A 17,334-nucleotide genomic window follows, 5' to 3' on the forward strand; every position below is an offset into this window, starting at 1 on the left:
CTAGAGCTGGAAGAAATGGCCCAGCTTCTACCCTTAGATGTCTCCACCGAGTTTAGGCAGACCACTTCTCCTCTCTGGGCTATCATGTTACCTGGAAAAGGGAACGGTAGACCAGGTGGCTCATTTAGGTCCCAGGGACCAGACTCAGACTTTAGACCGCCACACACTTCTGAGCGGCCTGACTCACTGTGTGACCTCCCACTTCCCACTAACTCAGACAGCTCTGCAAAGCAGAGCGCCACATAAGCGCCTAAATGGAGGAGCAATGGGGGTGTGCCAAGCCACACCCTGGCAGCTGGATGAAAGGACCAGAGAGTGGGCAGGCTTGCTGTGGTCTAGGGCTGGGTTCTGGCGTCCTGTGTTCTTGTGAGCTTTTGATTCTCTCCAACACCTAAACCTGTATACAACTGTCCTAGAGCCTGCAGCAAGAGAAACACGGTGGCCAGTATTATCAACCTAACAGGCAGACTCTGTGCACGCCAGTGAGAGTCTAGGTATGGCTGAGGTGGTGGAAATGTTTAGTCTACATATAGACCTAAGCTATCCCATGAGCCGAGGAGGAGAAAGTAAGCGGGGCTCCAGTACAGGCTTTCCGGTTGCAGAAGGAAAGTGACCAGATGCCTCCTGAGGCCATGCCTCCCAACACGATCAACTGTACCCTCTGTGAGGCAGCTCTCTCTACACATCCTCTTTCTTTTCTTCCTTCCTCCCTCCCACTTGATTTGTGTGTGTGCATAGGCATGTGCACATGTAGGCCAGAGGTCAACTTGGAGGTATCTTCCTTGATCATTCACCTTATTTTTGGAGACAGGGTCTCTCCCATTGAACCGTGAACTCATCAGTTTGGCTAAGCTGGCTGGTCAGTGAGCTTCGGGGGTCAGCTTGCCTCTAGTCCTCTCCTCCAGTCAGATGCATAGACGCGCACGTTAGCAGAGGTGTCAGGATCCAAACTCCGGTCCTCACATTTGCACAGCAGGTATTTTACCAACTGAGACATCTCCCAAACTCCCTTAAGTTGCTTTGGTCAAGGTGTTCTGTCACAGCGACGGACATCGACTAACACAAGCAGTAACACATATCTCTAAGTGCCTCCTGGAGTGCACAAAGAAACGCACCTCCAAAGTTCTCATTTACAGGGAAGCAGCGCCATGTCTGCTGGGTAGGGAAAGGGCTGTCCGGCACTAGCAGGCTCTTGGCTACGTCTCTAACATAAGGGTGTGTTCCTTGGAGATCAGGACAGAGTCATGGACAGTCATCACAATGTGAGTCTAGAGACCTACTTACAGATACGTGTGAGAGAGACATGGAACAGACACCCTGCCTGAAGGGTGAGCTACACTTCAAAGCCACACAGAACCAGTGATTTTCATCCCGGCTGTGTCTAACCTGCCGACATACGTGATCTCTGGAAAGTCCGATCCTGTCTCCAGTTAATCCGCTAGACTCCTGCATTTGAGGTGGAGTATCAGATCGACTCTGGGATTCTCCAATTTGAATCAAGTTTTACCCAGTTCTCTGGGTAACTAAAGCGAACCTGCTTCATCCTGAATTAAAAAGAGAGGAGTTTGGAGCTGTGAGCTGTGTGCAGAGAGAGCTGACTCTGGCCAGGCTTCATAACTACCCAGCAGCCAAGTATTAGAAGATTCAAGAACAAAGTGTCTGGGCAATCTTCACTTGACATATCTCTTGTATTTCCTAGGCAATTCTAAATTAATAGCCCCTCAATTACTGACAAGATGGTACCCTTGGCCAGTCAGTTTCTCCTTGGGCTGAGCCAGGTGGTATTTATCAACAAAGGAAGGAAAATCAGGGGAGGGGGAGGGGCAAGACAGCTAACAAAAGCCAGGGTGGTGTTCCCAGGCCCCAGTCCCTCCGTGCCACAGACCCTGCTGAGGAGTGAGAAAGGGATAAATGATCCACTTAGCAGCCTGGGAGATGATGCTTGCTGCTTATGGGGGCAGAGGGAAGGGGTGGCGGCTGGTTTACATCACAGATTGCTTGGTGATAGGTGAGCCTTTTTAAAGGCTCTCTTAGCACTGACATATTGATCAAATTATATATAACTACAACACCATTAAATATTTACACCCTCTGAAGAAGTCTGCTGGGGTCTTTATGCTAGGAAGACCAGGATGAGGAGGGGCCTGTGTCTCCACATGACCCCAAGGACCTTTGTCTTACAGAGGGCAAGAATGGCAAGGCCAGCCTGGGATGGAAACCTCAATCACCAGCCCCTGTGCCCTTCCCAGGAGAGGAAGGAACAGTGAGGAGGGCAGGGAGGAAGGAAGTCACAAGGGCTTCCCAGAGCCTGGGGTTTCTGAGTGGTGACATGACCCTTCTAGGCACTTCCCTGAAAGAAATTAGCCTTCCTTGTTCTTGTAAGAAGTCTACATGCCAGGCAAGCGAGTGGGGGAGGGGCTCAGTGGGAAAGCATGACGACCCAGTCTGGAGCACTCTTGGGCAGGGGTATAACACACTGAGAGCTCTCAGATATGCCCGGATGCCAAGCACAGGAGCACCCAGAGAGCCAGGGAGGCACTCCTCCGCGCTGTAAGACAGAACTGAGCCCGGCTGACAGCCCACGTCCCTCCCTGAGCTCTGAGATGCTAAGACTTTCATTTCTGACTCTCACTTTCCATCCACCAAGCTTCCTGTTAACAAGATCCAATAATCTTTAAATATTTGTTCACTTTAATTTCTTGGTTCCCAAACACATTAAACTGCTTGCCTCCCGCCCCCTACGAAGGGAGACGGCTCTCAAAGAGCTTGCTTGTATGGACAGAACAGAGGGAGCTTTTCAGATTACACCTTCCCCCAAGCTGCCCACTCACCCCAGGAACCCCCTCCCCTTTCCTCCGCCCTCCCCTCGGATAACCCCCTGTTCCCTCCCCCACCTTCCCAAACTCCATTGGCCAACTCCTGTGAGGAGGAAAAATTCTCAATTCATCCCTGTAGGGTTGCTATGGCAACCCCCAGCCACCTAATCCCCCCCCCCTTGGAGCATTATGCAAATCTTCCCCTTGCCCCTCAACAGGCTGTAAAAGTCACATTACCCTTGCTGAGGCAGCTCATTAAATTTTGGGGGTCTCCTCACCAGGTCAGGGCTACAAATGAAACGAACTGCTTTGACATTTTGAGGACGGGGGCTCTTTGGGAAAGAGAGGAGCATGAAGGGAAAACGAGGTGGTACGCAGCCGACCGAGTCGGCAGAAACAGAGCCCTATTCTGTGCGAGCTCATAAGCGCAAAGCATATCCCCTCCTTAAATTGAAATGCAGAGGGTCAACGGGTCTCCTTTTCTCAAGTAAGTCGAGGCATTTCACAGGCCATGAAATCAAGTCGGGGCCCTTGTCTCGCCATCAACTCACTCAAACTGACTTCTCAGACATCTCACAGATGGACCCCAGAGAGCAAGGGGATGCTCCCCACAGGTCTCCCTTATACCAGGGGTCCTCTCAGCCAGTGCTGATTCTTGCCCTTAGAGGACAGGACAATCAGCAGTGTCTGGAAACCGTGTCAGGGCCACAGCGGTGCCGACTGACAACCAACCAGTGGATATGCCCCTAGTGCGTGCATGTTTACTGGAAAGACTTCTGAGCACTGAAAGTCGTTCTGGGGTGAGGGGGATCATGCTATGGCCCGGGTCAAATAGAGGCCCTGACCGGACCCTGCCGATGGGTCCACCCTGAGACCACACACATCCAACCCCTTCAAACAGCAGTGTACCTGCTACATGGGCTTGGGATGGGACCTAACACTGCAGGATTGGGATGCGGAGTGACTAAGCAGCAACATGAAATGGCCCACAGAAGTCTAGGGAGCCTGGCCCTCTCCTCTCCTTCTCACATTCCTTCTCCCTCTCTGAAGCCATGGAAATGTTGAGGCTCTCTGTCCCACTGTGGGATTCCTCCGCTGAGCCCCGTCTATGTGCTAAGTTCCTGGACATCCCTCCCATAATCCCTCACACTCCCCAAACCCCCAATGTCCAGAAAGCCACGTGCCACACACAGGCTAGTGCAACCAGATTTAAACAGAATCTCAAACTCAGTTCTTCAGTCACCTGGGGGGGGGGGGAGCCATTTCAATGGCTCAGCAGTCCATGCAGCTATGGGCAACCATGCTGGGCAGAGCAGGCGCACGGCACTTCCAGGGCTATGACAATTCCATTCAAGCCTGCTCCGCTAGCAGGTAGGACTACATACACCAGCACTCACTAAAGCTCACAGAAGTCAAGCAGCTGTCCAGAGTCACATTGGCAGGGTACAGATCAAGGGACAGAGACCCACCCTAAAGCCCGACTATAGCCATCCAGAGAATTCCACACACCCCCACTCCCCACGCTCCTGGTTTTCTGCCTCTAGAGGTCCCAGACAAGAAGCTCCAAATCTATTGTTGTCTTCACTGCCGCCCATGTAAATAGGCTTCTCAGAAATACTGCCCCAACCCTGTAGGCCTGGGCTTTCAACTTAAGTATTCAAGGGGTCTGCAAAGAAGGGGCCTCTTGAGAAGCAAGCTAAGAATCCGGTGGGGTGGGGAAAAGCTAAAGGCCGCAGGAAACCCCCACCCCGCAGGACATGGCATAAAAGCTAATGTCAAATCCATTACAGGATTGTGGCAGCAGAGGACAGCTGCTGCTGACCCTGACTCAAGGAAGCTCCTCACTTTCTCTGGGATAGCGTGTGAGATCTACGGCGGGCCGAGGCGGGAGCTGCTATGAACTTGATCCCACCAGGCTGCCCCCAAGACTGCTACTCCAAAGGAAAGCTAAACAGGGCTGCGATCTTCTGGAGAGAAACCGAGAGAAGGGACTTTGCTGGGAGAAACAGTAGTGACACTTTAGATGAGCCAAGGGATTGGCTTGACCCCACAATATCGTCCTACCTTGTTGCCATACAATTATCCATGCTGGGCACCAGGCCCCACGTTCCAGGCCCATGTAGCTTCATCCCACCAAACAGCTCCTCCCATTTGGAGGCCAGCGTGAAAGGTGAGGGCATGATGCTCACCTTCCAAGGCTAGGACTCCACTCTGCACACGGGTCTATGCTAAACTATACTCTTCCCTAGCTCCTGAAGCAACTGTATGCGGCTTGTCTGACTAGCTCCCTCAATGCCAGACCCTAAGTCAAGAAAGACCTTAAAGTCCTGGGGAGTGGAGGTGGTCTTGTCTTGGCCTCCTTCACCTTCATGTGGCTGCTGAACTGGGTAGAGTCCAAAGCCTTCCCAGTCAACCAGAAGGAGGTGCTCCTCCTGACCCGAGTTGTGCTGCATAGTCCCTTGAGACGGACCAAAAAGAACTCCGGCTGAGTTTGTGTCTCCATCTGAAGGAAGATGGAGCCTTCCCGGTATAACTAAACATGTTTAGCAGCGTCAGAGTCATTCTCAGAATTACAAGCAACCAACTCAAACCTGAAAGAGGATGTAAAAGCCAAGATAAACAAAGGCCAAGCCCTAGGAACCCTGCCACCAAATGCCGAGGTCAGGCAAGCCTCAAGTTTTCCTTCAGCCTCAGCTCCTTCGCAACCCAGACAGAGCAGCCACTTGGTCCTTCCTCATTCCTGTCACCACACCTCAGTTTTATCACCCCTTCTTCTGCTCCTTCCACTTCCCACTTTCGACGACTTGATAGCACATAGAACACGACTTTCCAATCAGGGTGCAGGGCACTAACCATGCCTTTTCCGATCACAACCTTTAGAGCCCATAGGCCTTAGAAACCTGAGAATACTCTGGATGTCTCAGCCCATGATCAGGAAGAGAACCTTGGACTGCCTGCCACAGCAGGGTATCCCCTGGCCAGAGTCTCCGAGAAATGCACTGTCCTCTCACTACCGGGCAAGCAAAGGTTCAGTCAACACAAAACAACCCTGGCCCTCACAGTCCTAATGTTCGACACCCCCTCCCACCCCTCTACACCCAAACTGCGAGGCAGCCCCCTTCCCGAGGCACATACAGGTCATCTCTACACTCCTCTCAATCGGGAAGCAAACAGCCCAATATTTCAGATGCAAACGCCTCGTCCGTCACCCTCATCTATGGCATTTGCGAGGTCACCAGTTTTTGTGTCCATACGCAGAGACGTAGTAGCTGTCCCAGAACTTTGGACTGTCACTCAAGATTGGTGAAGGAGGAGCTACAGAGATGGCTCAGCAGTTAAGAGCACTGGCTGCTCTCCCAGAGGACCAGGATTCAATTCCCAGCACCCACGTGGTAGCTCACAACTGTCTTTAACTCCAGTCACAGTGGATCTGACACCCTCACACCAATGCACATAAAATAAAGTTAAATTAAATGAATGAATAAATGAAATGAACAATAAATAAATAAAAGAATGGGTAAAGGAAAGGGACCCAGGCTCCTACCTTTTGCCGAGAGAACTTGGCTATATAGAGATATGAGAACCCCCTACATCTAAACTCCAGGTACTGACAAGGCTTCCCAGCTCCTCTGACCTCACCCCTACCTTCCCCATAGCTAAGCACTTGGTTCTCACTTCACACTCACAGGGTGGCTGAGGTGAAGAGAAAGGGGGGAGGAGGTCTCTACTGTCCAGTAAAATCTCTAGAGTTAGCAGAGATCTCTGGCTCCCTGCAAGCTTGATACAGCCTTTCAATTAAGAAAACCAGCCCCATCCTACCCACCCTCCTGGTTTCCAGACAGGCCCCTTAGACCCAAGGGCTCTTCAGAAGGAATGGGGGCGAGGCACCTAGTCTGGCTCCGAGAGACTGACTTGTTCTCTGTGTCCTGTCATGGCAGCTTCTACATTCAGGTACAGCTCCGTAGCCCAAACCCCCTAGCCTCTGGCTGTTATGTAACATGCCCAGCAAACAAAAAGGACTTAAAAGCGCTATGCCAACCATGACTGAGACTCCTCGCTCCCTCCTTAAGAAACTTGAGGCCCTGGCATCAGCAGGGAAAGGCTGGCCCACGGTTTTGGGCCTGGAGTGAATGATGCCTTAAGCAAGCCCAATGGATATATATCCCTCACTGCTCTCAAGGCAGGTCATCCCTCTCCCTAAGTTCTCTTAGCCCCAACTGGAGGGGAGTCTTTATTCTGAAAGGCCAGAGGAAGAGAAGGAGCCAAGAGGAGGAGAGGTACAAGAGAAAGGAAGAAAGCATCTTGGATGTGTCTCAGAGAGCATTTGTTGAAAACAAGATATTGTCCCTTTAAGCATATAAAAACAAGGCCCTTGAGCATGCAGTTCTCACTCTGGTACACAATTATGGGTGCTTTCAGCTGTCTAGCACTACTTCAAGAGCGCTCTTAAGCCAGACTGTCAATGGCATGTTGAAAGCTATTTTGCTGGCTGCTATCATTAATAGCAAAGTGGAGAGCCGGGCTGATGAGAATTAAATATGGGGGAGGGGTAGGTCATACCCAGTCATTACAGAATTACCAGTATGAGAAAGGAGACAATGCCACTTTGGGGAATAGAGTTCAAACCAGAGCACGATGGTGGGGAAGCAGACAGGGGAGGCCGCAGACGCCCGGAGCGTCCCCCACCCCCACCCCATGCCAGATGGACTGGAGCCAGCCCTGGAGAGCCATATGGGGACGGAGGGAGCCACTGAGTCGTGGTGAATGTGAAGGTGGAGAGGCCTTTGGATAACGCTGTGCTGCAAAATGTCACCACCTCGCCTCACTTCTCAAGTGCGCACGCGGGGGGAGAGGGGGCAGCTGCCCTCCCCCATCCATTCTTCCTGACTGTGGCTTCCTGAATGTACTTCACTGCCATGCCAGGAGCTGTTGTCACCTGGGAGGAGCTCCAGCTGCTGGCTTCTGCCTTTAACAACTCCCCTCCCACCCTCCCTTTAAGGCCCCACTCAAGTAACAGTCCTTCTACAGGGACATCCTCTCTGACCCGTCTCGCTTTCCCAGGCAGAGGGAAGCAAGTGTGTCGCAGCGGCCACATTAGCGCTTACCTCACCGCATCGCAATTACTTATTTAGAGGCCTGATGCCCCAGCGGAGGGAATGGTGTCTTATTCGTCTGTGTAACCAAGCCAGGCCCACACCCAAGCACATCCCAGACCCCTAATAACCGTTTTGGGAATGGATCCAGCTCTCTCATTTTGCTGATGAGGAGACTGTGTGCTCAACCACAGAGAGCGGCCCGCAGGCAGCCCACAATTACAACCCCCCACTTCCTTCCCAGGGCTCAGTGCAGTGCAGGTCCACCCACCCGCCCACAACCCAAAGAAGGAAACCCCACGTGTTTACTGAGCACCTATTACACACTGTGTGTGCTTGGCAAAGGGGCGTCCTCCACAGCTCCAAAATGAGATAAGAAGGTTCACACTGTGTTATGCAGGATCACAGGGGTGAACCCTGCTGAGAGTTGTTTCCCACCTCCTGGTGTCCCAGCATTTTGTCCAATGATACAGAAAAAAAAATTTCCTATGTGGAAAGAGAATTTATTCTTTGGCTAACTCTCCTTCCACAATACAGAATCGAGGGTCTCAGTAAAGGCGACCCTTCCTGGGTGAAGGGAGGATTCCAAAGAGGACAAGGAGGATGAGGATGGGGGGGGGGAAGCAAATCTTGGCCCACCACCCACTCCTGCTTCAGGAGAGCTTCTGGAATAGCAGAATTGAGAGATGGGTTCCCAGTAGGCTTATCTATCTTCATCTAGTTTTAGAGCCGTCTCAACAGTCAGATGTACAAGAAGGAAAAGGCCCCGAGAAGTAGAGAGCTTTGCTCTCTACCGTTCTGTCTTCTACAGCCTGAGAGGAAAAGCAGCCTTGAGAGCTGGGTTACCCTCTCGCTGGATGGGGCAGAGTAAAATGAGTTTCGGGCTCAGGAATTTCCAAGGTAGAGCAGGGATGGCACCCTTCGGGGGAGATCACACAATCCCCGTGTTTGCAGGGAGGAGCCACAAGGCAACTGAGATCACAAAGAATCCAGGGTGTGAATGATGGAGCTCCCAGTGAAGAAGAAAATTTCACAGCTCAACCCGGAGGCCACACACTGCCCCAGGATCAGCGCCTGTACCCCCATCTTATTGCCACCAAGGTCTTTTCCAGAAAACCCTGTTGCCCGATGGCTCTCTGGCCACGCAGCCCCTTAAGCTGCTTTGCCTGGAGGTCTTCAGGCCGTTTCAGCCCTGTGTAGATGGCCACCTTGTGGCTGGGGTACAACAGTCACAGGTTTTATGGCCGTCACCTCATCTGTGAACCTGCCCTCTGTGTTATTACCAAACACGTCGAATCATTAGTTGTGCAAATAGCTGGCGAATGGAGATGGGACTGTGGACACAGAATTCAGCTGACATGGTTATACAACCCCAAATGGGATGGATACTTTGGACTTTGGTGGAGCCAAGTTTGCAGCCTGAACCTGGCTGTATAATAGCATGGAACACGCGGAGGTAATTAAAGACACAGCGTGCTATGAGTTACCAAAAGAGGCTTGCTACAGAAGAGGCCAAGGGTATGGAGGAAAGCCTGCAGTAGCAGCACTGTTATCATCTATGGCTGCAGGAGTCTGGGCATACCAGCTCTAGTCCCTCGGCCCGTTTCCTCCTGGAAGATTTGGATCAGAAGCCAAAGGGCTCTTCTAGCTCTGGGGCTCTGGAACTTGCTTAGGTTACTGAAAACAGTGCCTGTCTAGTATTGGCATGATGCTGCCCCCAAATCAAACTGCCTCAAGTCAGCTTGCCAAACATCAGTGCTCACCAACAGAGGGTGAAAGGCCAGCCTGCCAGCTTCCCCCGGCACCATGTCTCAAAGTCACTGCATGACAGTCGCTCTGGAGTCTATTTCTAAGCTGGCTTTGTCATTTGCTGCTGACACGGGAAAGGCGCTGCAGGAACAAGACGGGAACTGATGTGACGGTCAGCCATCATCGCCTCCCTGGCCCTCGCTGAATCATCCTTGACACCCTGCCTGGAAGCAGGAGCCTGGGGGAGGTGGTGACCTCTTCGAGTCCCGGGCCAGGTCTGTGATTCTGTAATCTTTGCTTTACCATAATCAGGGAGGGAGGGAGGCAAAAGAGTAGGAGGACCCATTTATTACTTCTCTGGGATCTGACAGCTTGGAAAAGGGAAAAAGAGAATGATGGGGGGAGGGGGGAGGACAGGGGACGGACAGAGAAAGAGCCAGGGACAGAGCCAGCCACAGTGAGTTTAACCTCTCAGTAAAATAAAAACGGGCTGGACGGACCTCATCAGCTGCCCTCTGTCAATACTTGGGACCATCTGGCAGAACGCAAGGTTCTCAGCTAATTGGCATTTCCCATGGAGCCAGGGAAGAAGAGCTTTTGAAAAAAATATGTGGTGGTGGTGAAGAGTGTGTGTGTGTGTGCATGTGCGCGTACACAGGCCAAGAATGGCCAGCCAGACACACTTTCCCAAGGTGCTAGAGCCCTGTAGACCATCTATTATATAAAAGTACATACAGTCCCCGCCCCCACTCAAAGATGAAGAATCCAGCCTGTTTGTTCCAGGCAGATGTAATCACACAGTCAAGTCTAGAGGGCAGGACACTGCATGAATAATTCAAGCACTCCAGTCACTTGATTGTGTGTGCAGATAAAACACCAGTCAACCGCTAAACAGGTCAGCTGATAAACTTGTTTGCTCAGGCCTAACCACCCTCGCCAAATGCACCTAAGACCCACACTACAATTAGTGGCGGAGTTTCTTCAACAGAACCCTGCAAGCCTAGGGAGTGGCCAGTACGCCATTAGGTCAGGGTTGTAGGGTTGTATTGCGTTTCTCCCTTCTCAGTCAGGGTTTCTCCACCTCTTAACCTCTTTGTTCCTACACAGCCACAGGGTGAGTTCACCCAACCCAGAGACTTGTTGGCATTCATGCCGGGAAGGGGCTGGAAGGCAAAGGTAAGGCACCAGGAGCAAAGGACCTAACTGCAGAACCCAGAGGTTCTAAAATGAGCCCTAGCTCTTGCCATGCTGGCTTCCTTGATGCCGTGGTTTCCCCACCTATAAAAAGAGGGCAAAAAATCCCTCTATCCCACCATTGAGAGGATTTATGAAGACAATGTGGCCAGATCTCAGGTATTCTCCCGTCTTAGAATCCTGTTTAGGGAATGGCCAGAAATCCCAGACAAACACAGCTGCTCTGTACACAAGCCTCACCACTGAGATACTTAACCCTCTGGGTTCCTTGCCTCCCCAGGGCTCAGAACACTTTGGCTCTGCCAGCCAAAGTGACTTCTTTGTACCCAACAACCATCCACTCAGACATGGGCAACACCACCCATGCAGACCTCAACATGCAAGGACATATTACACCTTAATTAGAAGCTCTTACAACAACAACTACTGCTATAAATTTTGAACCTGGGTGCAATTACCCTCTTTAAAACACGCCCAAGATACTATTCACAGAGGAAGGGAAGGACTGGAGAAAGGGAGGAAGCGGTACCTTGCAAAATACCCCAAAGTCCTTAAAACACCTGAGACACCAGTTTTATTTCCTGCAGTCTTCCAGTCAGGTCTGGGCCAGCTCTACCTAGACTAAGGCAGAACCCACTCTGGTCTCTCCTCCCCAGGAGAACCTTCTTTACGTATAAAGCAATGTCTGTTTATTATTTCTGTGGGCCAAGAAGTGAGGATGCGGTAGCCTCCATGTGTGCATGCCTAGGGAACCAACTCCTCAGGAAACCACAGCTGGCTTCCCACATTGCTCACTAAATGCTGGCCCCTTTCTGGCTCCCCTTCACCCGCCCGACAGCAAGGGAAAGGAAACAAGATTCAAAGGGCTCTATAGGAAGCCACTGGAGCGGGCAGGAATCTGCAAGCTTCCCCTCAGGGTCACCTGCCCTTCTCACCTGCCGTGGGTCCTGCCCCCTTTAAAGAGTAAAATTTAAACCTTGTAAATGACTGTTAATTTAGAGCAGAAAATCCATTCAAGTCACGGTCACCAAAGGCTGGTATGAGTCAACAGCCTTCTGAGATTTCAAGAACACCAATTGTTAAAAAGAACAACCGGCCTGCACCATTTATACGTGCCAAGTCGATGCTAATCGTCCGCCAAGCCAAATTATAGGCAGCCTCTCCTCAGAACACAAATAGACAAACAGGCCTCTCCCACAGCCTGGCCTAGCTCAGGCCCGGCTACTGATATGCACTGAGATAAAGGGTGTTTCTATTTGCTGGATTTGAGGTATAGTGTTATTAGAAGGGAGACAATGTGAGGTAGTTTACATATCCATCAAAGGATACCACACTAGTTAAACTGGTTTGACTTCAGGATTACAAAGCTGAGCTCAACTGCCAGCCACCTCAAAAGGCCTGGCGAGGCTGGCCCCTGGGCAAGCTACTTCACCCCAGGGCTTCAGCTTCCTCCTGTGAAATGGGGGCGTAGCCACCTTCGAATGAGGAGTTGAGAAACTCCCTCCTAAACGCAAAGCACGAGGATTGCAACTCACTCTGGCTTTAAGTTTTTTTAGGCCGTTAGTGGCTTCATTCCCTTACATTTCGACAGCTCAGCCTGGCTTTTAAGGCCCTTGAAGCGTAATCTTATCAAGGCAGTACATCACTGTTGGGTTTTTCTTTTTCTTTTTGCAAGAGAAAGAAAGAAAAGCAGGGGTGGGGGGAGAGCCCCACCTGCCTTTCCTTTTTGAGAATTTTACATTAAAACAGATAAATGCAGTCAGTCAACTTCAGGAGTGGGGAGCACAGATCCTGGGGTACCTACAGTACAACTTTTTACCCAGTTCCCCGACCAGCAACTTTCTACCCAGATCCCAGACCAGGCCTAAATTCACAAGAACAAATGCTAACAACTCAACATAACCAAGGAAGAGCAAAGCCCCAGCAGCAGGCATCCCTGAACACTCACTCTTAGGGGCCAAGTGGGAGACGAGACATTTTCAAATGGCCACCTTCCCCCAAATCCACAGATTGTGCTTTATACGTACACACACATTTTTAAAAAGAGAAAAGCACGTACCTGCTTGTGCATCTCAATATTCAGGCCATATGACATCTCATAGTACTACAAATTGAAAAAAAATATTCAATATTCAGGCCATATGACATCTCATAGTACTACAAATTGAAAAACAATGCAGGCAACACAGGGTGACTACTCTTTTTTACCTTCCCCTCCCCCAGGCCTTGGCCAAGCCATTCATTGGGTCCACAGAAGCTGAAGTCCACCCACAAAGACAGCCTAAGGAGGTTTAGAAGCTCACTCCGGGAAGTGGGCAAGTGCTCCTCTCCACCCAATAGAACATTACACACCATAGTAAGAAGACCCGGGCCTCCCCTCCCACAAGGCACCCATGTGCCACACAGGCTGTTTATACAAGGTGCTGGCTCTACAGGGAATGCTGTGTACCCGCCTCCTCTTGTCCTCTGAGAGTTACTTAGCACTAGGTGGAAGGTCTCTTGTGTGGAAAGACTGCTACTGGCCTGTCCTCAAGTGGCTCCCATGCCCACTCCCAAAAGGAAGATGTTAACTTGAAGGAAGACACTAAGTTAGAACACAGTCTAGTTGGAGGTCCAGACTCCAACTGAGGAAATCCTCGAGGAGGGAAGTGGGTGGGGGGGAGGCTTTAAAAGGTTCCTCCAATCTGAAAAAATCTCTGGGGAAGGCAGGCTCTTCTGTCCCATTCTAGCTAGATCCCAGCTGCCAAACAGAAAAGTTTCCGAACATTCCCAGGAGAACTTCAGGAGGGTTTTTATACAAGCTCATTCAACTCTAAGTTATTAATCAGTTTAAGGCGAGCAGCCGCCACCCCCCCCCCCCCCGGGAACCTCCAAAACACAAATGAGAAGCTTTACAAAGGTGGCCTGGAACGCGGGTTTGTTTCTCTTTCGGCCCCTACTCTTCACCAGCCCTCCTCCAAGTGGCTGGGAAGAGGAAGCTAAAGAAGTGAGCCCTCCAGGGGGCTGTCTTGAAGCCGGGCCCGCCTGGGGCCTGCCTCAGTCCCAGCTGGACCCACAGCTTGGGTGCCCTGCCCTGCCCTCCCTCCGCCCTGCTGCGGGCTGCCTCTCACCATCACATAATGGCGCTGCATCTCCGTCTTCTCGTTCGCCAGCTTGTCGTATTCCACTTTGAGGCTGTAAGGGCAGGAGGAGGCGCTCAGGCCTGGCGCCTACAGGGCCTCCTCAGAGACACGGACTCCAGGGTCTCGGAGAGCCATTTCTCTCCACTTCCCCAGCACCCTGCGCACCCCCATTATCCATCATCCTCTGGGCAGTGGGGTGGCTGCCTGCCACCCGGAGACTGGCTGTACCAACTCCAAACTTCCCTTGATCTGCGAGGGCACTCATCGCGGCCACGCGGGGGCGGACCCTTACGAGGGATCAAGACCCTGACCCCCACCCCCCCAACCGGGCGGGCTTTCAGGAGCTGGGCGACCGAGGAGAGCAAAGGGTTAAGGCGGCGCGCACCGAGAGGGGAAACAAAAGGCGGAGGCCCCGCCGCCCCACAGTCCGGGGGCCGGCGTCCCCTCCGTCCCCGCGGGGGGTAACAGGGGCGCGCGCGGCCGCCCTCCACGCCAGCCGGGGGCCACCCCCCCCCCCGCCCACCTTACCTGTGATACTGAGCTTGGAGGAACTGGAATTCGTCTTTGATCCTGTCACAGGACTCGGCCACAGTGAATTTAAATCCCGGCTGCCCGGGTTGATGGGGAGCCTGGAGCCCATGAGGACAACACAGGGGAGAGGAGTGGGCACATCAGACGGGCTCCACGAAAACCCTTGCCTCCGCTGGGTCCCTGGTTCCTTCCCGCAGGGCGTCACCGTCAAGGCTACCACCCCATACCCCAAAACCTTCCCAGCAAGTTTTTCTCCGCTCTCCCGACGGGGCCGGGAAGGGGGCGCCCCCAACATCCCCAAAGCCAGCAGGGTTCCCATGACCAAGTGCCGCGAGGGCGACTTGGAAGACTTGGGAGAGGGGTACGAATAAGGAGTCAAAGTCCCTCATCCAAGGCAGGCCGCCCTCGCCCCCGGCCACTCGAGCGCAATTACCCTTGGCCCTCTATTGCGCCCCCCCAACACCACAGCCCCTTTGTGTGAGCGCACACACGCGCGCGCACCATAAAGGTAGCAACAAGCAAAATGGAGGTGCGAGATAAACTGCCTCGTTTACCCTGCCATGATAGATGCTTAAATAAGCCTAGTTGCAATTACTCACCGGATGTCTGCCTTGCGGATACATGGCAGGGAGGGGTCGCGATTCCGAGAGCTTGGAAGCGCTGAGAGCCCGAGCCGGGGATGTGCGGGGGAGGGGGGAGGCGAGCCCGAGCGGGGGGCGGCCGGGGAACCGAGAGCTCGCCCCCGGCCCCCCCAGCCCGCTCTCGCAGCGAAATCCCAGAGTCGGGCGTGCGCCCCAAGTGCAGACAAAGAGCGGCGGAGCGAGCGGCAAAGTCGTCGGCGGGCTCGCGCTTTGTGCGCCTAGGGCTCGGCCGGCTTCTGCCGGCCACCTTCCCCCGGCTGCGTGGACAGTGTCAGAAGCCGGGGCTGTGCGGACATCGTCGGCTCCCTGGTGGCTCCAGTGCGGGATCCCAAGGCCGAGGGTGGGGGGATCCTCCTGTCCCCTCGCGGGTCACTCAGCACGATGAGGCTGGAGGGGGGCGCGTCTGGGCAGCCCAGAGCATCCGGGGCGCGTGGGTCGGGTCTCAAAGGTGGCCGGGCCCGGAACTCGCAGTGAGACGAGAAAAAAGGCAGGCTACAGAGGAGGCGGCTTGAGGACCGAGGGTGAGGGCTGGAACCCAGTGAGGGTGCTTCGACGCCCCCCCTCGGAGAAGAGAGCCTGCTGTTCCTTCTGCTCCCGTCGCTGCCGCCAGCCCTTCCTTCCCAGGGCCGAGGAGGAACTCCGGGCTCAGTCGGTGTAAATCATGCGTCCCGGCATCCTAACTCCAGCGGGCATGAGAAGCCTGGGCGAATGGGTCCCCTCTGCTCCCAAGTAGAGCGTCAGCGTCCCTGGCGAGGAGCGGTCGCCGTCCCTGCCGCCTCGGAGCGCGCAGGCTGAAGATCACGGAGGGGGAGACGTAGCCCGAGCCCGGGAGCTCTGCGGCTTCTTTGCTTCCTCCCAGCCTCTCCGCGCCCCGACAAACCCCCAAAACACACGCACTCAACACACACACATACACGCACACACACACACGCACACAAAAAGTGCCTCGGACCTGCGGATACCACACACAGACAGGCGAAGGGGGCCGAGCACGAGGTCTGAACTGCCGCGAGAGCAGTTCCAAATAGGGACTGAAAAGTAACAAAATAATGTGGCGGCTTCGCCTAGCGTTGGCCAATGGGAGCGCGAGGATCCCACGTGGGGCCGCTGTATTCGGACTGCGACTGGGCGCCGCTGGGCGAGACGTCACAATGCCCTCTTGTGTCTAAAACTATGCATGAAAAGTAGCAATCAGGCCCTACCCGCTGGTGACTTTCGCTTGGGAGTGAAAAACAGCGCTCCTCACATCAGGAATTAACCGAAAGACATATAATAAATAGATATATATTATAGTGCTGGGCTGCTAGGTTTTTTTTTCTTTTTTCCCACGATCTACTAGCAAATAATTATTTGGCGGGAGGGGAGGAAGAAAAAACGAATAACAACAAAAGAAAAAAAGGACAAGCTGTACAATCCTCAAAACCTGTGGCTGGTAGTAATGGATCAGTTGATTCTGTAAAGGCGGCGAACGATTGCCCCCCTCTAATCTCATTAGGGCTGCAAAGCAGCCCAATTAGATACTATAAAACAAACAGAATCACTTTGTCAGTTTAATGTTTTCACTTCAGAAGATTTAGGACCGATAAAATGCTGGCTCCCAAAGTTACCTCCGACCTCTAAGACTGTTCCCCAAACTGAGTTTTTCTTTTATCCGTTTCTGTCCCCTCTCCCACCCTTGGGCGCCCCGCTTTCCTCCTTTGTTCATTCGCCCTTCTTTTCAGAAAGCCAAATAAACAGCGCCTCTGATGCGCAGCGGCTGCCGCCGAGGGGGAAGTCTGAGAACTCTGGCTTGGCGGGCAGTGCAGATGGAAGGGCCCGGCTGTCTGCGGACAACAGGCTTAGTAGTGCGGCTGGCCCCGTTTGGGGTTCTTGCCCTTTAGGGACAGCTACGTCCTGGCCGCAGCCTTGTCGAGGTGGGCTCCTAAGCTGCGCTCCGGGCCGAAGTGACGAAGGACATGCACAGAGCTGGGGCTCTCCTGGCTACGACCCAGAGCTCCAACCTGGTTTCTTGGCCTGCTGGCCGGCCCGTACCACATGCATCAGCAGCCACGCGTGGAAGAGCGACTGTGAGCCTGGAGCGTCCACGGTCACCAGCCTTAACGCCCAAGGGGGGCATTCGACTCTGGGGCCCATTTGCTCTCAGGCAGGGGTCACGTCGGGGTATACTGCCCACCCTGGGTCCCCAGGC

General features: G+C 53.2%; 1 protein-coding gene across 12 annotated transcripts in view; it reads right to left on the reverse strand.

Annotated features, from left to right (window-relative positions):
• Tle3 (TLE family member 3, transcriptional corepressor) overlaps positions 1 to 16,182 on the reverse strand; it is a 45,199-nt gene extending 29,017 nt beyond the window's left edge. For 6 of the 12 annotated variants that reach the window (XM_041679468.1, XM_041679466.1, XM_041679467.1 and 3 more), the window contains exons 1-4: positions 15,105 to 16,182; positions 14,503 to 14,603; positions 13,963 to 14,026; positions 12,912 to 12,956 (exon numbers count right to left, since the gene is read on the reverse strand). In XM_041679468.1, the coding sequence (XP_041535402.1) occupies positions 12,912 to 12,956; positions 13,963 to 14,026; positions 14,503 to 14,603; positions 15,105 to 15,128 (234 nt within the window). In that variant the 5' untranslated portion in view covers positions 15,129 to 16,182. The remainder of the gene's footprint in view (positions 1 to 12,911; positions 12,957 to 13,962; positions 14,027 to 14,502; positions 14,604 to 15,104) is intronic. The other 6 variants (XM_041679463.1, XM_041679464.1, XM_041679462.1 and 3 more) reach the window with 1 other exon arrangement.
• Between the last annotated feature and the right edge of the window lie 1,152 nt (positions 16,183 to 17,334).

The sequence above is a fragment of the Microtus oregoni genome, unplaced genomic scaffold, assembly GCF_018167655.1.
Source record: "Microtus oregoni isolate MIOR12 unplaced genomic scaffold, Mior012 000032F_ref0000030, whole genome shotgun sequence".
NCBI lineage: Eukaryota > Metazoa > Chordata > Mammalia > Rodentia > Cricetidae > Microtus > Microtus oregoni.